At 48.0% G+C, this 25,658-nt stretch overlaps 1 protein-coding gene across 4 annotated transcripts in view; it reads left to right on the top strand.

Moving 5' to 3' along the window:
• PDE4B (phosphodiesterase 4B) overlaps positions 1–25,658 on the top strand; it is a 221,018-nt gene that overhangs the window by 138,871 nt on the left and 56,489 nt on the right. For 3 of the 4 annotated variants that reach the window (XM_087734351.1, XM_087734352.1, XM_087734353.1), the window contains 3 exons: positions 20,104–20,298; positions 22,375–22,411; positions 22,535–22,605. In XM_087734351.1, the coding sequence (XP_087590477.1) occupies positions 20,104–20,298; positions 22,375–22,411; positions 22,535–22,605 (303 nt within the window). Of the gene's footprint in view, positions 1–12,299; positions 12,362–20,103; positions 20,299–22,374; positions 22,412–22,534; positions 22,606–25,658 lie in introns of those variants that run through there. The other variant, XM_087734354.1, reaches the window with a different exon arrangement.

Here is a 25,658-nt window from a genome sequence, read left to right as displayed (position 1 = left end):
CTGGAACTGGACCTGTTTCTACAGAGTACCTGGCTTGTTTCTGGTCACATCAGCCAGAGCCTGTAGGCAATGACTTTAGGTGAAAGGAAACCAAGACATCAGAATTCACTTGGGTAACGTTTTGATTCCCTGCTGTGTTTCTAAGCCTGAATCCTTGTGCTTTGCTCGTGGCTCTTAAACACCAGGGAAATTGTCTTGATGTTGTCATACATTGACGCGTAGGGTACAGTGTCAGGGTCAGAAGATCTTCATCCCTGCTCAGTTTGTCATATTGCCACCACTGTTTCTGCCCACCTGAAATGTTGAGGTACACTTGTTTATTTGTAGGTAGGTGACAAGTGTGTCCATGGAAAGTTGCCATAGCATTGAGATTATTTTTTTTTGTCTTTGCCTAGAGCTGAAAAGAGAAAAAAAAAACCCTTATGATAGACTTCAAAGCAGCCCATGTTCTTGTTGGCACCTATGGGAACAGAAGATGCTTTCATGTTTGTTCCCAGCTGTGAGCTGAGCCACAGTGATTCCAAGAAGTACATTTTGGTGTGTAGACAGGGACATTCCCAACCAGAATTTTATTGGCAGTTTTGTCACCCACAGGAGCAGATCTGGGGCATTTTGGCATAATCTGACCAGAGACAAGACGGAGCACGAAGCAGTTTTGTAGAGTTGCTGTATTTGGTGCTGAATATACTTTTGCAGTGATTCAAAGGCTGTAGATTAAAAAAAAAACAAAGAATTAAACCTGTTGTATCTTGCCACAAGCGCTGTGGGGAGCCAGAGGCAGTGGGTCTGCTGGGTGCCAACAGGGCACTGAGTCAATGAGTCTGCAGAATTTGGCCCCAAAATTCCCCTTTCACAGAACGGAGGAAGGAGTGGTGATGCAGCTCTCTGCTAATTAGAGAAGTCTACTCTCTCTTCTGCAGTTGCCTAATATTTCCCAGATGTTTGCAATCTTCATATAAACATAGAATAAAATAATTAATCTCAGAGAAGTAAGGCTGCGGCTCTTGGTGGGTGATCGGGGAAGTCGCTTCCCCACGGCTGCGTCCCCACTGTGGCCCGTTCCACCCAGCTGCTGGTGCAGGTGATGAGCTGGCATTGGCTGTGCCGGCACCACGGCACGTGAGGATGGCAGGTCCTCCACCATGAAGCTTAATGGAACCGCGTGCCTGCTCCTTGGCATCCAGAAAAGCTTAAAGCAGGGAAATATGGGTCTGCTAACTGCAGTGTGTGCATTGCTGAACTGCTCACTCCTGAGAGGCTAGACTTTTGGTGTTCTGAGGAGTTAGATAAATATTTCCTAGATTTAATCTCTGTTTAGAAGGAGAAAAAAAGTTATGTCCTTCTATTTATACTCTATTCCTTAGAACTGTACTATAAACTCAACGCAGCCTGAGAAATGTATTTTGACATTTCTGTTCAATTTTTATCACTTCCTTAGCATAGGAATAGACATTTACAGATGGTTTAGCAATTAGTTTTGAAGGAGAAGTTAATTAAAAATATGAAGGCAGTGGTGAAATGGGTCTGTCTTAGGTACATCATTCCCAATTCTAATGTGTGTTTCTAATTAGACAACTTTTTTTTTTTCTCCAGATCAAGTAAATGCAGTAGCTTTCTGTCTTAAAGCATTCAGTGTGGTGGCATATGTGACATGGTGAGATGTAAGCTGGAGGTGCAGATTGCAGCAAGAGCTATAGGTGGATAAGGAACGCGCTGCAGAGGAAATGCACTGAAATTGCTGGTACGGCAAGGACAGCTCATAGGCTGGAGGAAATTAGCAATGGGGTTTCTCAGGGATAAATCCTACGTCTGAGCTTCTGAAATATTTTCATTGCTATGTTCGTGTTGATTCCATCTTTTGATCTTCTGTACACCCGCTGTTGCACGTTGTGGTACAGCACTGGAAGGATTGCCTGGCCTTGGTGAAGTTCAGCAATACGGAGCATAAGGTCACGTACGTGGGGATTAATAAGAAAAGCTTCAGCTATACACTGGAAACTCATTAGCTGAAAACAGCTGAGGAGGAGAGCCAGTGTGCTGACTGCAGGATAATTGCAAGCTGTGAGCCCCACATGGCTTTGTGGTGGGTGTGGGGTCTCCCCGGTAAGCATTTGTGGTCCCGCTGAGGTGCTGGTGGTGAGACCTCGCAGTGGAGCAGTGCCCACTGGTGTGGAGCACCATGGGGCATCTCAGCTGGGGCAGCTGGGGAGAAGCGCTAGAAATTCGAAGAAACTGATTTCTTGGGAGAAAGCTTGGTAAGTTTATGGAGGAGATTGTCTAGTGTAGAGTCTGCAGTAGCAGAGGACTGAATGCAGGGACCCAGGAAGTTTCTTCCAGATTTCTGGACCTGAATCTTGCTCTGCCATGTAATTGCTTCCATGCTATTACAAGGTACAGGATATCGGCTTGGGTGGGAGTGATTTAAACACTGGGCGAGGTGAACTTGCCACTGAAGTGCTGCAGTCTGTCCCAGTCCTGATGGTCCCTGGTCCCTGTTCCTGGCTTTTGGTCTTTTGGGAGCCATCCCTGCTGCAAGCCCCTTACCCAACGTACGGAGTCCAGCTGTGGGATCAATGGCTTGGTGTCACCTGCTTGCCTGTGACCCTGCAATGGGCCGGCTCAGCTCAATAAACTCATGGAAGACTTACATTGCTCTGCCTCGGGTGCATGTTGTGCCGGGTGGGAGCAGGATGGGGGGAGTGAGGCCACCCCTGGGCAGGCTGAGCCCTGGAGAAGCTTTGCCATAGAAACACCAAGGGAAAGAGATTGAAGCCAGTTGGAGGAAGTGCAGTCAGGGATTTCTTATAAATCATCTCTACTTCAGCTAAAGTGAGAATCCCTGCACACGTCAACCGTTCCTGACTCTGGTGAAAGCCTCGGGGGCGTTGAAGGTAGATGACATCACTAGGAAAAGCAATAAATTCACATGGAGGGTGACGCCAGTGAACTAAATTCCTGGGTCTGCCAGCTGAGTTGTGCCTTGCAAAGCAGAGCAGAGAAAGGCTAAGCACCCAGAGAGGTTCAATATATGTCTTTCTTACTTGTGCTCTGAGTCCAGTTTTGGGACCAAAAGCCTGTCGGTCTCCTAAACAAACGTTTCTTGTTAACCCTTTCTGATGCAGAGGAACAGAAAAGAAGCGGTTGGTTCTGCATGCTGTCCACATCAGTGGCCAGTGAGTGTGAAGTGGGGACCACAGCCTGTCTCAATGGAGTGTCTTGGGTCAGCGAATCCAAGAGAAGAGGCTGTGTCCTGCCTGGTTGTGAAGAACCATTGTGTGGACGCGAATGGACTGCACGGCATTTGGAAGGACGCCCACCACTCACAGCAGGCACAAACTAGTCCCTCTCTTGCAAGAAGCAAGCCAGAGAGGATGCCCCACAGACCCAGGGAGTATCGTACTTGGCCATCCTGTGTCACCAAGTCGCTCTGGCACGTGCCTGTCCACCTCTTGTAGGGACACCTGGCTGCAGAGCTCCGATGTCCACCCAAGAGAAGAAAGGCAGGGTTAGGAACTTCTTCATTACACGTTGTCTGCTCCTGAAGTTACAGATCTCTTGAGATCAACGTGCTGCTTGATGCTGTCTCAACAATGTTACTGACTTCTGGTGTGAGTTCTGGTGTTGGGCCAAGTTGCCAAGTCCCTCGTGCCCATCTTGGTAGGGCCATCGAGCTCCCAATGTTGTACAACACCGTAACTCTGCGGAGAGCGAGTCTGCCTGGTTGCAGCTTGATTTCGTCTATTTGTGGTTAGAGACACTTGTGAGAACAGAGATTTACTGGAGGAAAGTGGCAGCGAAGGAGATGCTGTGTCTGTATCTGGCCATGTAGAGTGCATGAAAGGGCTTTCTTGAAAATCTAGAGAATAAATATTAGCTGAAAGAACAGACATCTGTGAGTGAAGTTTTGAAGTGGGTATATGTTGAATGTCCTTGTTTCACTCAAATCACAGAAGGCTGCCTACATTTTTTTTCATTTATAAAGATAGTAAATTGTTTGGAGTGGAGTCTGGAAGAACAAGCTGACCCCCTTTTGCTTTACTGCAGTAAAACTATATAGTGTTTTAAAACCTATTTTATTAAACTCTACGCTTACCGCTGCTTTGCCAGACCAGTTTTAGCTCCAGTAGAGCAAGCCCAGCTAATGAGGTCAGCTGATGACTGATGCAATATTATATATTTATTTCAGATTAAATGTGTTAAGAAGTGGATTCTGACCAAAAAGTTCATTCTCGGGAGGAAACACAGAAAATTGCCAAAGCTCTAGCAAAAGTATTGCCTTCAATCAGGTCTGACATGTTAGTACAACAGTATATGGAAGTGTAAATAGTGTGCTGCTAACATACGTTAGCTGCGTTGCTTAACGCATGGCTGGAAAGTGCTGGGGCTGTACACGCAGAGGAGGAACATTTCTAGAATAAGGGACAGAGTTTCTAAATATCGACCAGCCCCCTCACATAATGCTTTGCTTTCCTTTTCAGCACTCCTGTGCATCCATAAATAAACTCTGCAATTAAATCCTCTTCTTCAGAAGAGATGTAATTCTGTGACTCCTCTACTGTGGAGCTGAATCCAAGCGAGCAAGCGAGCTCCGGTGCCGGTGAGCCAAGGCCACAGCATGGCTCCTGCGAGCTCGCAGCTGGGGACCAAGCGGCAGCCGAGATTTCCAGTCCAAACTCTCTGTCTCTTTGCTTCTTTGCGTTTACGTCATGAACTTACCAGTCACACATTTTTATGCAATTTAATATCTTTTACGTAGCTGCATTTTCTCTTCTGTTATTAAAAAAGAAAAGGAAAAGCTCTCATGGGCATGAATGAAGATTTATATAATAGGTTGCAATGGCTCCATCAAAGCCATTGTGCTCTGTCTTGTGAATATCTATTTAATCAGTGGTTTTAAAAAAAGACCTTATTTGTGCTAAGTGATTTTTCTTGCTTCGACTGCAGCAAGAATTTCATACTCTTGTGAAGATGGAGTGCAGCCAGTCCAGCTACTCTAAGCTTGAATGCTGCTATTGAACTGTCTTTATGCTGGAAGGAGGTTCAAGTACTAAAGATGCTATTCAGATGATTACGGAGGTGCTACAAGAGTCTAGGAAGGAGCATTGCTAGGATGTTACTTCTGTGACGAAGTACTGGGGTTTATTAGCTAATCTATTAAATTCAAGTCAATACGCAGCTCAGTTATGCTCACTCATGTTTTCTACATCACGAATTTGCTTGAGAAGCGATATGGGTTGCCACTATGATTTAGGAGTTAGGCCAGCATTTGATGTCTTAGAGGGACCCAGTAGGTTTCAGCCCCTGCTCCCAGAGAGGACTTTGCTCCATCAGCCCTCTCAAGAGTTGCCCTGGCCGTGCAGGTAAGAGCAGTGTGTGGTTAAGGCGGCACTGCTGGCTCCCTGCCACCACCAAGCCACCGGGCCAGCATGCGGGAAAGTCATGTCGGGGGTGAGATCCACCACCGTGTCCATAGTTATGTTCTTGGACTGTCTCAGCAGTCAGTGGCTTTTTGCTTCCACCTCACCCAAGGAAATGAAAAGGGATGGGAGTTAAATCTGGCGTTGCTTACTGAGACTAGTGGAGCCCGCGAGTATAAATTTAGACAGAATTTGGTTTGTGTGTGTGGCTGGTGAACAGCACGCGCAAAAAAGGTTGCATTGTTAGATTAAGTCACGGAGAACATTTCTTACAATAGTAAAGTAAAAAGCCATAATGAATAAGATGTGTTCCTACCAGTAATAAATCTTTGCACTTAAGGAGGGTGGCTTCTACATGGCTGCTCAGCCTGGCACAAGCCATTTTCCTCTCCGCTCTACGTTACTGAATATGCTGAGCAGTCTCCTTTGCCCAGTTAAAGCAGTACCTTGGCAGAAAGCAAAAATCATTTAGGGCTGACTCTGCTAAGCACAAAAGGGCTTGACATTAGAGTTTTGTTCCCTGGTTGCATCTCATGCCACCCAGCTATCTTGTTTGCTCTTCACATGACTTGCCATCAGGCCCTCAATATCTGCGTGGCATTTTATGTTGCCCTTGGTCAGATGTTTTGCTGGGTGACGCTAGGTTATTAATATAACGTGTCACATTTTATTCTGGCTGAGCGGTATAAAGGGAATACCCGTTGTTTGTCTCCCACCCTGGGTCTGTAATCTTGATCTTTTCCAGACGCTCCCGACGGCTGGCAGACAGATAGCACGCAGTCCTGCTCGCCCCAGGACTGATTGGTTTCTTGGCCATCATCCAGTTCCAAGTACATCAACACAATTGCAGAAAGGTTTCCTACCCTGAAAGCTCAGAGCTTGAAGGAAGGAAGGAGCCGGATTTCAGCTGGAGTTCGGCAAAAGCACAGAGAGCAAGGAGAGAAGTTTCAGAAACTGCATCTTGGCTTGCACTGGAGAAGGCAGATGCCTGAGCTGGGGTGGGAGAGTGTGGGCTGGTGCTAAGTCTCCTTCCAGTCTCCTGCTGGGATTTAATCTGAACTGGAATGGGCTAATTTTAATGCATCTTTCCAATTTAAATGATATGGCTAGCAGCGATCTAGCACATGCAGCTTTTCTGCAAGCAGATGAAGGGTTAAACACCCCCGTTCGGTGCTGAGCTGCAGGAAGAACGCTCACGTCTACAGCTTATAGAATTATTGATCTGAAAACCAGTATCGAGCACGTACCGCTGGGCTCAGCCCTCGCAGGAGGTGTTGGTGTGCGCCGGGGTGTTTGCTCAGTGCCCCGGCGTTGCTGGGGCCTGGGTTGCGTGCGCGTTGCCGGACCCGCTGCTGCAGCCTTGCCTGCCCTGCCTGCTGCCCCCGTGGCCAGCCCACCAGCCCCCTGGGGCTTTCAGCAGTTCCTCACTAGTTTCGGGTGTCTTCTCTCATGCGTTTCATCAGTGAAATCAAACATTTCTTTCTCCTCCTTGGAGTAACACATCTGTGCATATTATTTTCAGGTTTTACAACATTGAATGTTTTCACACAATTTGTCAATATTTTTTAAATGAATCCATTTTGGACATTGATTACTTCTGCCCTCTCACTCTTCATTAGCTCAGTACAAACCTTTATCAATACAAGAAAATACTCAGGATGTCTAAATTCTATTAGAGCAAGAATGAAGCTTTTACTATGATGACGTGAGTCTTAAACTGCAATCAGATATAATGATTTTGTGCCATGCCTACACATTTATGCTTATTCACACTGAAAACTTCACCTTCTGCATTATTAAATGGTAATCAATTGTAGCAAGTACTCTGCTAATATTTCTTCCTCATCTCCAAGTGTTTGTGGCTGTATTGTTTGCTATTACTGGACTTGATGACTTGTAGCTGCATTTACTATATTCATAGTTTGGGGCTGCAGTGTATTTTGCTCTGTGTTCCCACATCTCTATTTCTTTTGAATAGTGCAGCTTTATGATTTGCAGTAAGTGACTCAAAAATAGTGATTGCAGCAAGTGATTTTCAACATGAAACAGCTTCTAAGGGACCACTAATTAAGTCAGATCAAAATGAGCCCTGAAGCAGGTCTTGGGAAGATTTGCAGGTCTAGAGAAAATAACAGTGTTATTAAATAAATTATATTTTGGGTGCCAACAGTGCACTATCTGCTTTTACATCAGAGAAATAATTCCTTTCCAAAAGGTTTTTAGAAAGGCAGCACAGAGGAGTTGGTTGAGGTGCAGTGAGTCTAATGCTGTGGCGTGAGGAGGCAGTGTAGGAGGCTGGCAGGAGTGTTTCTGAAGGGCTTTGTGGCAGGATGATGAGTTGAGGAAGGACTTGAGCAAGGAGATAATTTGGCAATAAGAAGACGCAGACTGCTGCAAGCACAAACATGCTGTAGAGGAGTCACAAGATGGTTGTGAAACTGCGTGTGAAGGAAGTGGCAAGCTGGGAGTTTCAGCCAGGCGATGGGAGCCAGGAACAGGAGCAGAGATTCCTGCGCTGTCTCGGTGAGAGCAGGAAAATCGGGATGAGAACTGCGTTGATCTGGGCAGCAAAGGCACCCACAGAGGGGCTGGCCTGTGCGGACACACACTGTGGTTTAGAAGACTTCTTTTGGATGGAGAAGCAGGCTCTAAGGATGCTAGAAAGGTTAAAGGGAAGAAAAAAAACAAAACAAAACAAAACAGGTAATGGATATCATATGGAATGGGTAATAATGTTTGCCCTCTTTCTAAAGTGGTCTGCGATCAATAGCTGGCAGGCCTGCAAGGACCGGCATCCTGAGCTCTGCCACACCTGGAAAATCTGGGGCCTCGTTTTTACTGTATGAGCTCACCATTTGGCATAAACTTCATGAAATATGCTGCAAAACTTTTGCCCTGCCTGGCTTTTGGGGCCCATAGTCACTCCTATAGAAGGTTTTGCTCTTGCTGCCCACCATTTCTGTCTTCTCTCCGTCTTCTGGAAGGTTTTCTTTCTGCTAAATCCAGTTTGCTGTCCAGAATTATTAAAGTTCATTTCAGAGCATGTGATTTAATAGCAAAAAAAAAAAAAATCTGTGTTTTAAATTCACTCGCTTTTCCCCCCCTTTTGTTTTCAAACAGCCTGAGGAGGAAGGGAGGGAGTGTGGGCAGACAGAACAGAGCGTGTCACTGCTGGTCGCTGCCGTGGCTGCGCTCGGGTATCCCTTGCAGCTCACCAGCATCGTTAGTAAAAATGCAAATGTATGGAAAAACTGTACTGTGCATGCCAGCAGATGGCACACTTTGTATTTACTGCCCCTGCCTGCTCGAGTGCTGAGGTGTGGAGGTTATCTCGAGCTACGGTAACAGCAGCTGTGGCAGAGGCGATGCCGATGCCGGAGGGGTCTCTTTTGGAATGGTGCAACGTGCTTTTAACACCAGCCCCTTGCTTGTGTCTCCCCATTCCACCTGCCTGCTGTGCTGGCCGGGCTTCGGCTTAGCGCGGGAGAGAAGGGGTTTGGTAGGCAGCTTTCTGCCTTCCCCGTGTGACACTGGGGGGGCGGGAAGGGGGCAAAGAGACCCCAAACCTGGCAGCTCATTTCTGCCAAGTCTCTCCCTGTGACATGCCCCAAATAAGTGTGCTTCTAGAGAGCGGATGGATGTTCAGTGGGATGCAGCTCATCCACGGTGACTCACAGACAGTGTAGGGGAAATGTGGACACCACAGGATCGGCTCCCTCCAAGTGAGCCGGGGTGGGGGTTCACTCCCGTGTCCGTCGGGGGCAAAGACAGAGGGCCAGCCGTGCAATGAGCCTCCTGTGCCACCAGGCTCCGTCCTGCAATGTTGTACTCAATTATGCTATTAATCCCACCAGTAATAACATCAAGTTGGTGTTTACCCCCATCACTCCTACAGGAAAGCTGTTCAGTGATCTGTCTGCTCTTGAGGCAAAAAATTTTCCTCCGATTTCCAGCCTCAATTAATTCCTGTCCATTTTATACCCACTTGTTCTTGTGCCAGCAATGTCCTTTAGCTTAAAGATCTCGTCTCCTCTGCTGGCCTTTGCCCCGGTACGTGTACAGAAGCAGGGCGTCATCCCTCAGTGGGTGCTTCAGCTGAGCCCCTCTGGCCTTACCATCAAGACCCTGATATGTTAATGGGAATAAAACAAAGCAGCCGTGAGAAACGCAGTGATGGCTGCAGCTGTGATTGACCAGAGCGAGCAAGGAGCTGCAATTTAAAAACAAACATATGAGCCATTTCTCTGCCTTTGCTTAGCTGCAGCGATGATGGAAATACCATGGTTGGCAGTGAAGTAGTTACAGCAAATATTCAGTTGTAGTTGTATTAACCACAGGGTATCGGTATCGTTTGTTATTGCGGTACCCTGGAAGAGGGTGCTGTTTCCGACTGTCCGTTCGGTACACGTGCCAAACCACTTAGACAGAGTAAACATGCAACTTTCTGCCAAAGGGCCAGATTTTTCCATCCTTAATATTTTGTCCTCAAATAGTACCAGTTGGCAGATGCTCGTGATTTGGATGAGGCTACTTTTGCATTAAGCTTCTGCTGGGCCTGAAATGATCAATAAGAGCTATAAAAAAAGATTGCTTTTGAAATCACATCAGTATACTTTGCCATTTGCTATGTACAGTGTCTTTTCCTATTGATATAAAAGATGAAGAGTACAGACATTTGAAAGATGCGAAGCAAGTAAAATTTTGCTGAAATATGCCCAACCAGATTAATTTTTCTTGAGAAGGCTGAATCTCCAAAGGATTTAATAATCTGAATACCATCTTAGGACATTTTATTGTCCTTTTCCTGGCAGGGAACACAGATAGAATTATGGAGATAAATCGAAAAAACAGGTCAAATAATTATTTTATGAATCAAGTGAAAAGGCTTGGTGCATTTCTCAGTGCAGCAGCTTTCCACACATCCACTGTTGGACTTTGGGTGTTGTAGATGGGCTGAGGGTAGTTTAAAACATTGGTGCAGAAAATCTGTAAATCTTGTGACTCAAAGGCTGTCTGTCCTCCCAGTTCAGATTAGCCAGGTAAAACAGAAAAGTCTGTGATCTCTGCAACTTGTTAAAAATTATTGTCATTTTATTCCTGTCTCCAGTCTGTTTGACAGGAGATCAGAACAGCTATTTGATTTGTAGCCGGTGCTTTCATGCAGCCTGTCACAGCTGGACAGAGTTATGGCAGAGCAAAGCGGCTCACTGTGAGCTTGCTGGCCTGTTTGAAAAGGCAAAAGTGCCTCTTGGAGTCGTGCCAGGCGATCCTCTTTTTAAGGTCAGGATGATATAAACCACGGCTCTGGCCAGCAGCCTCCTGGTGCTCCGGTTCCATACAGATACGGGAACACTTTCCTACGTACTGGAAGCAGAGGTCATTTGCTGCACGGGACTCTTGAGACTTGTGCTGCTGTCTTGCATTTGCTATTAGTGCACGATATGCTTTGGGAAGAGCGTTAAGAGTGGATTACACTTAATAGGTATATGAGATACTTTAAGATGCATCGATAAAAGATGCAATATATGACTGTAATTCCCCTTTTATTACCAGTAATATGCTGGTGGGGAAAGGCGAGGCTGGACCCCGGTTACACATTTGCGGGGTGGAATTACCCACCCCAAGCTGGCTCTGAGGAGGGAGCGGGGCTTGTCCGTTGGCAGAATGCTGTAAGGTGTCCTGGAGCCCCACCAGAAGGCGCCGGGCTCACCTGCAGCCCTGCACCAGGGTCCCCATCACATGAACCAGGCCACCGTGGGCAGCCTCCTCCACAGGAGGCAACATCCGTGTCCTGCGTATGGGGAAAGAGAGCCTGTAAAATGTTACAGTGCTTAGATGCAGCTGTAAAAGCTGAACTGACACTGAACAGAGCATAACAGCCAGGCCAGACTGGGATAAATACTGTCCCATAACTTGAATGTAAACATCTGTGCTGCAGAACAGCACCATTTCGCAGAGCAGGTGATGCCAAAACCTGGCGAGCGTCTGCTGAGGAGCACCGCGCTGTCCCCGTGCCACCTGTACTGCTGACCATGGGTGTGCAACTGCCTGTCCAGCACCTTTCCTGCAGGTAAAGATGGTAATTGTCCCTCTGACGAGACTCAGGCGGGTCCTTCAGCGCAGGAAAAGCACAGCCTGTGTGCCGGAGCAGATTTGGTCTGATGAGCTGTGAACCGGTGGAGGGTGCTGGGCAGAAACACCCACACGGCGAGGAGAAGAGCTGTGTAAGTGCTGCACAGGGAGGGTAATACCTCGTTAATACCTCAGCTTGGGCAGCAGCGGTAGGGAAGAAAAGCAGCTACTGCATTGGTTGCTAGCTAGAATATTTTCAGAAGGAAAAAGAAAAAAGCGCTTAGGAAGTAGCATTGCTGCCTGTGCTAAGAGTGATTGCGCTCACACGCGTCTACATTTACAAGCTCTGGAAGTGAAAGCAGGGAGGGTGTCTGCCGTGTTTGACTATGCCTTGCATTTTCCAGAGATTAATGGCAGTGAACCATAGTAAGATGATAAAGTAACCCAGGATGTGCATTTGGAAAAATAAGAACTGGTTTATAGAATTCAGGGTTACTTCTCTGGGGGACTTATGCAACCACATGATGTTAGCTCGTTACAGGATAACGTCAAGCTACTTATCTGTAGTAAACATGAAAAGGATTAGATTTCTTGGAACCCTCCGTGCTAGAAGAAAATCCAAACTCAATTTTACCTCCCTCCTGTACTTTTCCGACTATCTCCTGGTGACTGTTCGGGCACAGTGCGAGGCTGCAGCCAGCTCGGCGCAGCACTGCGTGCTGTCCTTAGGCATGCATGGTGGCTCCGCAGCCTGGTGGCTTTCACCAGTGCATGTGAGTGAATGGCAACGGGGAGAAGTAACAGCTCAAGGACCTGACGTGCAAGATGCTGAGAGTTTCAGGCAGCGGTGCCACAGAACTCCGAACAAGCAGGTAGCACAATGGCTTCTTTGTAGTGAATGGGGCTTTAAAAATCTAAATGAGCACTTTGTACCATCCTTCAAAATCCAACAGTGCTCATGCCGAGCCGGCAGCTGAACAGATGTTTGCTGTGCAAACCATGAGCCTCGCTAGGGTACCACTGATGAGTTATGCTGGAGAGATGTAAGGGCTCTGGTTGTGTATGCATATTTTTACCTTCGTGCTACGCTGAAGATGGGCCTGGGCTGCAAAGGGAGTGCCACCAGCTCTCCGGTCTGCCTTGAACTCAGGGCCTGTGATTCAAAGCAGTCTGTAAGCACAAGGCAAGCTAATTCCTGGCCCCATCCTGTGCAATAGCAGACAGGCTGCAGACCGTGGCAGGGGGCTCTGGTTATTCTGCCTCTGTTGTACCCGTTGAACAAGAGAGCTGCTAGGAAGAGCGAACTTCTATATTCAGAGATAACAAAGTCAAACAAACATATATTTTTGCTTTGTGATACACGCGGAGGCTTAATAACATGTTTAGCAGCAGATGACAGTTTACATTAGAAACACTTAAGTAAGTGCTGCTGGGTTTTCTATGCCAGGCAGCTGTGATACATGGTGCTGGGGAGGGACTGCAAGGAGTTCGGTGGCCGTATTTCAGGAGGCACAGGTGTTTAGGCTCTGGAGATAAAATAGAGTTAGGAGCCACATGAGGGACAAACCTGGCAGAGGGATTTGAACACTTTTGAGAGGCCCCTGAGAGCAACAAGATTTTCCCCTTGGTGGGAGAAGGTCAGGAGGGGAAAAAAAGCACTAATACCTGCTCCATGTCAGCCTCATGGAGCCTCGTGCCCGTGTTAAGGCATCTGCATCGGCTGTCGGTGTGCTCAGCTCTGGCATGCCCACTGCGTGTCCGATCCTGTTTCATTAAGTGCTGATGGTTTCAAGCACAGACCTTTCCGCGTGAAAGATTATTTAGAAAAAACAGCAAGCTGTTCTGATAATGGGAAACAGGTGCACAAAATTAGATAGCAGTGAGAAGCAGTCGTGTCTGTACAGATCTGAAGATGTAAGAAAGAGCAGTTTTCATTGCTAATGGTGTTAAAAATCCAGCTGAATGCCTTGGTGAGAAGCGGGCTCTAATGATTGCGAGAGGATCTTTATAATGAGCAGAGTCTGCCCAAACTTCCTGAAATACTGTATTTTGGAAACATATTTCATACCATAGTAAAGATGGTACCGTAGTTAGAAGATCAGGAGTAATGCCCTCAGGAATGAGTCTGGGAAGGCAAAACAGATGGTAAGCCCTCTTGTAGAGTCAGTGCTGTCATCCTCAGGAAAAGTGTAAATTCGCAACATAAACAAAAAACACACAAGCCTGCCTGGTTTGGTAGACTTAAATGTGTCAGTCTTTGTATTTGATGTTACAGATCTAGAAACAAACTGTGGGGCCGCGTAGCTCTCATGGTAACCATTTGACTTGCAATGACTATTCAAATGACTCTGAATTACATCAAAATTGTGGCGCAATCCTATGTTTCAGTTTTTATGCCAAATCTTACCACGTTCCAAGGCTGCTGGTGGGTAGTGCTAATCCAGGGACAATGCATTCCCGATGCTGTCTCTTCCTTATTTCTACTCCACCAAAAAGTGTTGTGCCAAGACCCCCTTGCAGAGGTAGATCAAAGAGCTCGAAAGCTGAATTGTTGGATAAGTTGGAGGCAGCATCTCCTGTCGGGAGACCTTGGCAGCTGCCATGTTTTCTGTGAGGGTGGTGCTGTGCTGCGGGAAGGAGCAGGCAAGGTTTAGGGGCAAAGACGGCTGGAGGGTGATGGGGAGTCCCGCAGCAGGGATCCCTCTGCCTGCAGAGGCTTGGTTGGATTTTCCCCGTGATAAAGGACTGCAGTAGTTTTTAATGTAAAGAAATTGTAGTCATTACTGTAAAACTACAGAATTTGGACAGTTGGGGGTTGCTTTTATTAATTTTCTTTGTTTTGCAGAATGACTCATGAAACCTCGTTGTGTTTTATAGTTGAGCGTGATTTCTCCTGGCTTGCCATTGCGTATTTCCTCTGTTCATTATCGTGTTACAATCACATCTTTCCACAGGTCCAAAGCAAGTGGCCCCTTAGCTGCTTGTCGGAGCGAGCTACAGCTAACTCCTGCCACCTACTGTCTCCTTCTTTGCTCTTCACTTTATTAAGATCCTGGTTTATTAAAAAACGCAGAGGGACAAAGGAGATGGAGCTGCGGCTGCCCCGTCGCTTGCACTGACGTCCCTGCTGAGCATTGCTCTGCAGCCACCCTGCTCCTCCCGCTGCCCACCCTGCTGCCTCCTCTCCTCCACCACCACCAGCTTTTCTCTCATCCAGCCGAGTTAAGCGGGGAGCCTGGATGTTGAGTTTAACTGTAGCCTGGCTCCAGGAGAAAGCCAGGCGTCAGGCCACTTTCCTTCACAGCTCTGCAGTGCTGAGAGTGGAGACTTGCTGGGCTCTGGCGCTGCCCCTGCCATCGCACGCTTTGCCTGCGCCACACTGGCTGTGCACTTGCCGGGTTGGGTTTTGCTTGGTGGGTCTGCTATTCCCTTTGGCTGGCACTGGGGTTTGTGGCTTTCTGTGTCCACTGGATTCCCCTCTTCATCAGTTTCTGGGTTTCTGCTGGTGGTCAGTAACCCTGAGAGTATGCTCACCTCAGGGGTGCCGCTCACCCAGGGTCACGAATTGCACATTTGTGAATCCACTGGTAAAAACAGAAGGGCCTCAGGAGACTTGTTTTTGTCTGTCAATCAAATCTTTGATTTGCAATTATTTTCTGGCATAGGGATTGCACCACTGATTTACGTCAGTGGTTAACTAATGCCCGTCCCATACAGACACTGTCACCTTTCCTCCTGTGGGACCTTTTGGCTCTATGCAAGTGGGCTCAACTCCTTAGAGGCCCTTGGTGGCCTCCAGACGCACTGTTACCCCCTGAGACTCTCACAGCACTTGGAAAGGTTGGCTGAATAAACCTGGTAGCACACACTGGAGGTGGGCAGGGAACGGTGTCAGCTCAGTGCGCTGGAGCTCCCAAGATCATAGCGCAAGGCACGCTTTTTAGAGAGGAGATCTCCTACGTGGGACAGGTATTTATGTAATGTCTTGAATGATTTATAGGGACCTTTGATACCAGGCTTGTGACCTATGTGTTTAGGTAACGCAATTTTAAGTCTTAACAGTGCCCACTTCATGCTGAGCAGGCTGGGCATGCACATGATTGTGCAGAAGAGCCCCTGGGGTTGGCACGGGAGGTAAGGGAAAGAAGAGGCACATCATGGTGGATGACTGTGCTTTGGGCCGAAGATATTTCATCCACTGTCCCTTGGTATGGACATGGGGTGAGGAGTGACTGTAGAATACAGATCAAGTGTTTGCTGATTTTTTACCTCTGGAGCTTGCTGCTACTGCTTCAGTGCTCCCGTGCCATCGTTGTTTCACAAATAGGTCATCTTGACTGCAAGTGCTGTTGCTTGAAGATAAATTGCAAAGCAAATTTTAGCTTTTTTTTCCTCTAGCCTATTGTAGTGGTGCTTTGTACTTTGCCATCCTTATTTTTAACTAGACAAATGCAGATTTATTTTCCACTGATGCAAAGACTATGTGGTGCTGCAAACTTTGGAGAGGACCCTTAGAATCTGCGGAATATTCTCAACATGATGCCACACTGATGATTAAGTTTTTCCAGCAGAGCTCATCAGTTAACTTCCAATGAAAAAATTCAGTGGAAAATGCAGCTCTGAGAGGGCAACTTTACAATCTAATTGCAATTCTTACCAATTTCAACAAATGTTTGTTTGGGAGATGTTTTTCCTGTGAGGACGCAATTCCAGATGGGCTGTAGTACAAACGAAGAGCAACTGGTGCACTTAATGTGCAGCAGAGGTTTGAAAACCACAAGGTTAAGCTCTTGCTTTACATATCTCAGGCCACGTTCTCCTAATGTTGGGTCAACCTGGGGAAATAGTTTCCCATATTTGACTTCTTGTAACTATTAAAAAACCACGACAGCAGAGACTTAAACCTGGGTTTTGGCCATCCCGGTGAACACCTTGCCCACCCAGCTGTACCGCTGGGAGTGCCTATTCACGAGCACAAAATAGGACACTTGGTGGAGATAACTACAAACTCCAGGTTAGCCTTCACTTTTTGGGGGGGAATTTTCTGTTAACTTAATGGCTAAGCACATGGTTGGCTGAGTGCTGGATCAGGCCCAAGGAAGGGGAGCCAGATGAGGGGGCTGGTATGGCTGCAAGCTGAACTTGCGGGAAGAAATAAAAATGCCTTTCCAGCTGGATTAACTGCGTGATCCGTGCTGCAGCGTCCCAGGCGCTGGCACGGGGAGCACAGGCAGCGTGCGGCCAGGAGCTGGCTGCGTGCACGCCGGGTGGCTGGCAGCAGACACAGCACTCTGAGCTGGGCGTCAACGGTGCCGGGCTTCTCACTAACGCAGCCTGAATGTCTCCAGCTCATCCCAGCGTGAGCTGCGAGTGCTGTAGAAATCTGGAAAACTTGCACAGTTCAAGCAAACTGTTTCTTGGGGAGCTCTGCCTTTGCCAAAGTTTAACCTCCACCTTTACTCAGGTCACAGCATCAGGGCTCCTTCTTACACCTCCAGCTATGAAACTGTTCACGTCTTCGGAAGGTATTGAAAGTCCCCAGGACTCAGGTGGGAATTTCTGCAGGAGTGACTCAGAATAGGCCTAGGCTGGCGGAGAACCTTTTTGTTTGTTTGTTAAAAGAGGGAAAGGGAAGAGAATTTGAGTATCTTCCACCTACCTCAAGGCACAGAAGCCCTGCTACAGTAAGCCATGCCAAATGAGATCGTCAGTGGATACTTTCCCTCTTACTAAACTTACTCTGTTGCTGCTGGTAATCTTTGCAAAAGATCCCCTTATCAGCCTTGCCCCCTGCCTCCCTCCCTTCGCCTCTTACACACTTTTTAAACCTTGTGTGTTAACTTTTTCTCCCAAACCAATTGCTAATGTCTACCAGCAAGGATCAAGGCAGGCACAGGATCAAACAGCCAGAAGAAGCTCTCCTCAGCTAAATGCTCAGATTTAGCTCATTGCTGTATTTCCATTTATGTCAGTAAACTAAATGTTCTCGATTGAAGATTTTGCAATAAAATGTTTTGAGTAATCAGAGTTAATTTTCTGAACAGGTATGGATTAATTAGCAGCTGGCTGTTGTCTGTAGATGCCATAGTTACAGACCTGAGTTTCTTCTGTTTACTTTGTGGCTACAAATAAAGTGTACGCAAGCTGTCACTGGTAAAAGAGCAGATAATAAAGAGCAAAAGAAAATAATATTAATTGAGCCATTATCAGTTTCAAGATGTACTTATGCAGTTGGGTAACTAAATGCTACAGTGAGGTATGGTAGACATAGGAATCTTCTTCAATGTGTACTGTATTACACTGGTGCTTTCCTTTGGATGTTCCCATGCATTTTTTAATTCTTGAGGAACCATATATGGGACCAAACAGCATGAGACCAAAGTAGTCACCCTCTATGTGCGGCCATGAGGAACAGAATAACTGCCAGGAGACTTAGTCTTTTATTGCTCTACCCAGTAAGTAGTTCCTGGAGACATCAAAATTAACTGTCTGAGCACCCACTCCCTCCCAAGCACATACACAACTGTAAATAAATATTTATGTTATAAATAGAACTGCTCAAGCAACGTATGCAGTCTCTCACATGCAATGTATTATTGCTGATATTTGATAAATTGTTCTGTAATTCATCAGTCATGCTTCGTACAAATTAGTTGGTGTATGAAGTTAAAAGTGCCAGGAAGCAGCTTGCATCAGGAGCTGCCACGTCAGAGCATGCAGCCTGTGTTTCACTGTCACTGCTGCTTCCAGGGCAGCTCCTGCATCCCCCTCCTGCATCACTGGATGCAGTTTGGCGTCACACCACAGCTCGGTGCTTGTCCAGGAAAGATACTCGGTTTTATCATACAGGAACCTGAAATGCTTCTGTGAAACCTAAGACTGAGGTTGTAATTGGTGCCTGGGTTTTGAATGGTGGGAGAGTTTGTCCCCTGCTCTGCATCCTTCCTGACAATACCCAGAGAACCACGGACAGGATTTCAATCAGATTTCCTGATCAGGAGATAGAAGGCCTTAATGCTTCGAGGTGTCAGGTCACTGTCCAAACAGGGGAGAGGCTGCCTTTGTTCTGAGCCTGCTTGGTCTTTCATTCTCCGCGGCCTCGTGTCTAAATAGTGCAGGTGGAGTTCAGCAATGGCACCTTCACATCAGTGGTTTTCTCTGAGACTTTCTCTACCTGTGATTCCCTTCCACAGTGTTTGGTACTTGTTTTCCTATTCTCATTTATCCCTCAGTTGACCCGTACTGAATCTCTGTACTGTGCTCACAGTAGAGGAGAGTAAGCCGAGACACATTTTGCAACTGGAGGCAGGCTCGCTTATTTTTTTTCACAATTCTATGTGTTACTTTCAGATCTACCAGAGCTTTTGCTGGGTTTTTTGCCTGGGTACTTTATCTGCCTCCTCCTGCAGTAGTGAAAAGCATGCTGCGTGCTCTGCAGAGCAGAGGGAGAGACAGAGTCTTCCCTGCCGCCACGCTCAGGGGGATCTTTTGACTTAATACGATGAGTGGGGGCAGGCAGCAGCAGGGAGGGATGGAGAAATGTATGGCAGGGATCGCAGCTCGATGTTGTGGCCGCAGTCCGAGTGCATGCCCAGCTGGGTGGTGCAGTTAAGGGCAGTCATCAGGCACAATAAATTGGGAATGGGGAGAGGCACGTGCCCTAGTAGGAGCGAGAACTCAGCTCCCACTGCAAGTGAGATGAAGCCTCAGGCTTCCAAAAGCAAGAGAATTCATACTGAATGCACCCGTACTTCACTTGGCTTAGCTGGAGCATGGTCATACATATGGTATTTATATCAGATCCAAATGCCCAAGGAAAGGAGGCCAACCTGCTTATTTTCAGGGTTTATGAGGGGTGTCACTTGCTAAAGTGTCCAGGGTGACTTCAGCCACAAGTTGCAGCAGCCAAGTCATGAAACTGTAAGAAAGTGGGTGTATAGTGGAAACGGTGACAGAAGGTTTAGGGCTTTTTTTTAATTTTCTAAACGGCCCTCCATTTTGCAGCCCAGCTGTTGAAATTCATTGAACTAGTATCTCGAATGGCTAAGACGTGAACTGTGGCTGAAAAGAGGCTGGGGCATCCAGCTCGCACAACTGCCAAGTCCTCATCAATCTCACGGGATTTCAAAAGTTTGCTTCCAGAGCGGATGGGGACAGGGCTTGGCTGGAGGATGGTGGAATGTCATAGCTTCTTTAGTCCCTGTTGTGCTTGTAAGGCTTGGAGTGAGGTTTGGCAAATCGAGCCCCCGACTCATGCAAACACTGCGGCCATGGGGGTGGCGTGGGGAGAGCTGCAGAGCGTGGGGACGGTGTTTGGCTGCTGCGTGTTCATGCTGAGAGTGACAGGAGCTGTGCTGAGCTTAGAGAAATTCAGCCCGAAGGAAGACTGAGCAGATGTAGTCAGGAAAGAAGCCTTGGGGGTAAATGTTTTATCATAATGCAGAGTCCTGCTTGCATACAGTAGAAATATGCCAGCGAGAGGCTGCAGTAAATGTAGCCCTGCATCTCCTGTACTGAGCAAATGACACAGTGTAGGCAGCGCAAATGTGACACATGCACTGAAAAACATCTTTTGGCAGGTGCGCGTGACACACAGTATGTGTTTTGTTCACAGCTTCGATGTGGAAAATGGCCCGTCACCAGGTCGCAGCCCGCTGGACCCGCAGGCCAGCTCCTCGTCAGGACTGGTATTGCACACGACGTTCCCGGGCCACAGCCAGCGCAGGGAGTCGTTCCTGTACAGATCCGACAGCGACTATGACTTATCACCAAAGACGATGTCCAGGAACTCTTCTCTCCCAAGTGAACAGTAAGCATAAATTCAGCTCACATCACATTTTACAGTAACTAAGAGCTTTACATGGTTTCCTGTAATCCTCAGAGCTCTGTTAAGAGGTGCTTATGGGTGGTACTCACATTTCATAGCGTGAGTGCCCAAGACGGTTGCTTTTATGGTCTGCCAAGACATGACTTCCCTCTCCCTATCCCATCCTTGAAATAGTCCCCTTTTCTCTGTAATTTGGCAGAAGAGCTTTCAAACCCGTACCCTGAAATAACAGAGAATTTTTGCATTTACCTTTCTTGGTACTAGTTCTTCACATGGGAATTTTTGTTTGGGGTGTGAAGTGCTTGCAGCTAACTGCGGGGTAAAGCCCAGGCTGTGCTCAGGGCAGAGACCGCTGCGAGCTGCCCATGTCCCCGCTGGGCCTGCCGGCAGGAGAGCCCTGTCGCTCCAGCGCTTGGCTTGCTTGGTGATTGTCTGCACTCCCTCATCTCCGTTGTGCTCTCATCGTGTGTTCTCAGAGCCTGGTTAACATCATCTCTGCTTTTTCTTAAGGAGGTAACGCTCCATTAGCCTGGACGACAGAAATATGACTGTACTTATATTTACAGTATTACTCTTCTCCATCCTGTTTTCTGTCACGGGTTGTTCACTAGAACTGAGCGGAAAATACAGCAGAAAGCCGAGACAGATGGTTGAGCCTGAGAGGATCAATACAACACAGAGTGTGGAGCTTAAATGAGTGTCCTGGATTTGCAGCCCTTTATTTTAAAAGGCACAGTTTAAAGTTTTAAAGTGACCATTAAGCTATAAAAAGGTGCTCATAAAAAAAGGTTAACTGCTATGAAAGCCCTGCAAGTTTTGTCATGAAATAGAAGTCTAAATATTAGCGAGATCCATGAGGAGAATTCTCCTGAAAGAGAACATCCCTCCCTGTTAGTTAACATTTAGTAAATATTTACCAGAGACAAAGTAACCACTCCAAATTATGCAAATACCATGTTTTGTGTAAACGGTGGATTTTAACAACTGCCCGGTGTTGCGGGCCCTGTGCTGGAGGAGGCAGCTGTGCTGGGGTGGGGAGAGCCTCGTGCAGCTGTGCCCATCACCCTCGTTTCCCCCAGCTTTATAGCTGCCTGCAGTTAGAGGTGTCCATTTACTGCAGGCATCAAGGCTCCTGCAGCACTCAGGGGAGCCAGCATCTTCGCACCGACCTGGTTTCGACATCAGCGTTGAAACAACTTTAATTAAAATGTGGACTTAGCAGCACCAATACCTGAGTCTGGACAAGCGGACATGCCCTGTGGCAGCACAGCCAAGGAGAATACCCCTTTGAAGGGGTCCAGCGCTGGTGAATGCCTCTCTAGAGGTGCCCGTGGCAGCCCGCAGCCATGCCTGCTCTGCTGCCCACAGCCATGCCTGCTCTCCTGCCCCTGCTCGCTGCATCAGATGCGCGTGGTGTGAACCACCCAGAGGGACGGGAGCCCACCAGCAGCTGCGCTGAATCGCCTTGCTTTCCAGCCGCTGCCAGGTCTGTGCTGCACAGCAATAGCTCTACCCTGCCGTGTCTCAGTTAGGTAAATCAGACTGGATTTTTCATATACGCACAAGTGCTATGTATTAATATCGCAAAAAAATCCCTCTTATTGATGGTGACGATGTATTTTTCTCAGAATTTCTGCTCAAATCTTCCATGATGAAAACGGCCAGACAAAACCCAGAGGCTGAATAACATTAAGGACTGTGACAGAGATCAACAAAAGCCAGGAAATTCAAAGCTGACCTTTTCCCGGACCGTTACGGTTTTTTTTTCCACCGCGGTGCAAGCGTGCTGCCTTAACTTTTGAATTTCCTGGCTTTTATTGCCTGGTGTTACCAATCTTGAACAGTCGCTCCAGCTGGGTTGTTTTGGATATCTACTGTGAGACCTTTCCATTAGGAACAAGATTTTATGTAGTGTTAAATAAACGCTGCATGGGTTAATTTTTTTTTTTTGTAGCGGGCGCTGCCTGGGGAAACCTCCCTCTGTAAAATGCTCTTTCTCTGGGGTGAATGACGCCCGGTTTGAGGGAAATTTACACATTTTTCTCCATTTCTCCTTAGGCATGGGGACGACCTGATTGTCACACCTTTTGCCCAGGTGAGTTGGCAGCCTGTTGGCCTCTCAAATTAAAAAAAAAAAAAAAAACAAAAAACAAAACAACAAACTAACTAAAACCTGAGGCGGAGAAGATAACGTACTCCGGTTTTGCCTCCCTCATAGGTGCTGGCGAGCCTACGAAGCGTGAGGAACAACTTCACGCTCCTTACCAATTTGCACGGCACCTCCAACAAGTAAGCCCATCGTTTTTCGTTCCCTTACGGCTCGCACGCAGCAGGGGCCGGCGGGGTCCGAGCAGGGGCGGCGGCGGGCGGGTCCCCGGCCGCCGCCGCCCCTGCTCGGACCCCGCCGGCCCCGGGCTACCGCCGCGCTGCCTGCGGCCCGCTCTGCCTCTTGGGCGGGACGCCAGGGGGCGCCAGAGCGCAGCCCGCCGGCCGGGTTCCCGCCGTCGTCTCCCACCTCAGGGGAGAGCATCCCCCCGGGGCATCGCCTCCCCGGCGGCCGCCGAGCCCCCGTTCCCCTTCCTCACGCCTGTCTGTGCCCCCTCAGCCCCGAAAGAGGCTCTTGGCTTGCCAGCGTCGCAGGCCCTCACTGCTCAGTCATGGCGCCTGGCAGGAAAGACTGGAAAAGCATGGCGAGCCTGAGGAGGGAGCGATGTGTTTCTGCTTGGGAAGGGGGTGCGATGTGTTTCTGGGCAAGCTGGGTGTGTGTGATGTTTTCCTCACTTTGCCAGCTTGGCTGTCCCAGGAATTTGTTAGGTGCCCCGCTCAGAGCAGAGGCGTCATTGGTGTTTGGTCAAGCTGGGGTGCTGCCCTGCATTTCCACCATTGTTGCACAAGAGAGGCAGTCATGGCCAAAGGGCAGATGCCAAGGAGGGAAACCCCAAGCGTGAGGCTGTGGGGACGGTGAGGATTTCCGTCCTGCAGCTCGGCTCCGGGGGGCTGCCCAGAGAACCGGCCTGTGCTCCCTGCAGGCCAGGGATCCTACCTCGCTTTGTTTGACACTGTAATTGCACTGAATGGGGAAGGTGATGCACTGAACTTAGGAGGAGGATGTTGTTTTTTATACCTGCTGAACAGGAGAAACCAAACAAACTCCTTTTTATGCCTTTGTCCGGAACCACCATTTCCCCTTAGCTATTTATAATGAGCCAGTCATCGTCATTTTCTGGCCTGTTTTGCCCCAAGAGAGCTGTTCTGTGTGAAACCAGCATCATTCATTCCTGGCGACCTCGGTTATGCACCCACCCATCCCACCCTGGGACTGGCAGGCGCTGCTCGCTCGAAGCGTCCTGCTGGCTCCTGAAGTGAAGGATGAGGTGCAAAAGTGCGCTCCAGTGGGATACCACGGGCTTGCTCCACTGCTGCACACGTGAGTGGCATCGCCTGGGTGCCCGCTATGGACTCTGCTTTCTGCCTTCCAATGTAATCTTGTATTTTACATAAAGCCCAGCGTTTTATCCAGGCGTGAGGTTTTCCTCCCGTTGATTTCTGTTTGCAAATTTTAATCGGAAGGAACCGCCGCATTCCAAGATCGCGGTTAATAGAAAAACAGATGGCTGAAACAGATTCCTTTTTTTAAGCTTTGCTTTTTTGAAGACCTCGAGCATTTCAGCAGTTCCTAATGAGGAATCTGAAATTGGATGGGGCCGGAAGGAAGCGAGGGCGTAACCTGTAGGACACAGAGGCATCTTGCAGTGTCCTTTTGAAAACATTCCCAGATTTGATTGAGGTATAAAGTCATGTGGCCAGCCAAAATAAAAGTCATTAAATGTTTAAACCATTAGATACCAAACATCCAAGTCCGTGGCGGAATGTGCTTCCAGGCAGTGTGGACCTTCCCGCACAGTTTCCAAACAGCTCTGCTGGGTTACAGCCGTGCTGCCAGCTCATGATTTTATCATATGTCTCATGATATGTGGTATTTTACTTAAACTTCTGCTCTGGGGATCATGAGAATCTCAGCTTTTCTTTAGCCCCTCATCTCCCCTCTTTTTTCCTCTCCTCCACTCCCCACCCCACCCCAAGAAGGAAAAAGAGGATGCTGGCCCACATATTTACAGAAATGCTGGAAAATATGAATGTTAAGGGCTGGAGGAAAAAAAACCAACTAGAAGTCATATTTTTTGGACTTTAACGTGAGGGTTTTTAAGACAGTTTCCTGATTGGAAAAGAGAAGGGTATGATTAATGGTTTCAGAGTGCCTGAGTTTGGCAGACGCGGCCCAGGACACGGTCAGAAAGTATCTGGCGCCTGTTCCTCTTAATACCCGCTGGCAAGAGAGAAGGATCTTCCTGCGGGAGCCATGTACACTTGAGCCTGGTGGTGCCTAAGAAGGGGCAGTGCTGTCGAAACCCAGATCTCTGGGTCTCTGTTGCCTGCGCCCTGGCTGCCACAGAAACCAGGATGGGCACAGCCAGGACGTAATTCAAGGATGCCGGGAGCGGTGCCCTTCCCTTTGCAGGCTTTGCAGCGGGGAATACCCTACTGATACTAGTTCATCCCTCCCCGCCCCCCCGACGGCATGTCTGTGCAACTCAGTGCAGGGTTTGGAGATACCTGGAGCACGTCTCCCCAGATACTGGAAGCGCTGCAGCCGCGGCGTAGTGTCCCTATTGGGGAGTTTCTGTTTTTTAGAGATTTCAAGATTTGGCTTTTCAAAGGCTCAGCAGAGGCAGGTCGGGGCAGATTTTCAGAGAAGTCGGCATCCAACGTGTGTGCCCTGTGCTGAACCCTTCGAAGAATCTGGGTCCTGCAGCTCCCTCCAGAAAAGCCGAGCCTTTGAAATCGCAGCCGGCAAGCGGGTGCTGCGCCGAGGGGAGCCTGCCGCTCAGGAGCAGGCTTTGGAGCCCCGCTGGCCCACGTGCTGCCAGCGGACCGGGAGGCTGGGGCCGAGGGTTCGAAGCAGGACTGCAGCTGCGTTACCCTAATGCAGATCTTACCTGGTTAGCAAGGCCTTCCTGAAGCACTTCTGAAGAAGTGCCTGGAGCTACAATTGCAGCAGAATTGAGCCGCTCACTTGCTTTGATTTTAGCTTCAAAGGAGAGCTGGCAAATAATGGGTGTTTCAGTTCAGTGGCTGACTCAAAAAATTGGGGTTAGAAGGTTGGCTAAAAGAGAGTGTGGGGAAATCTGGCTTCACTTAAAATGTATCAGAAACTTCATAGGGAAGCAAAACCCCAAAGTTTCATTTTTGGTCAGCCTGAAAAAACACATTGAATCCAAAATGAAGGATCTTGACTTTGGTGTCAACTCTTTTTAACTTCTTTAAAAAATAAGTCTCTTTTT

The sequence above is a fragment of the Nipponia nippon genome, unplaced genomic scaffold (assembly GCF_047370975.1).
Source record: "Nipponia nippon isolate SJK-2023a ecotype South Korea unplaced genomic scaffold, ASM4737097v1 scaffold_5, whole genome shotgun sequence".
NCBI lineage: Eukaryota > Metazoa > Chordata > Aves > Pelecaniformes > Threskiornithidae > Nipponia > Nipponia nippon.
This window is presented reverse-complemented; position numbering and strand designations above follow the sequence as displayed.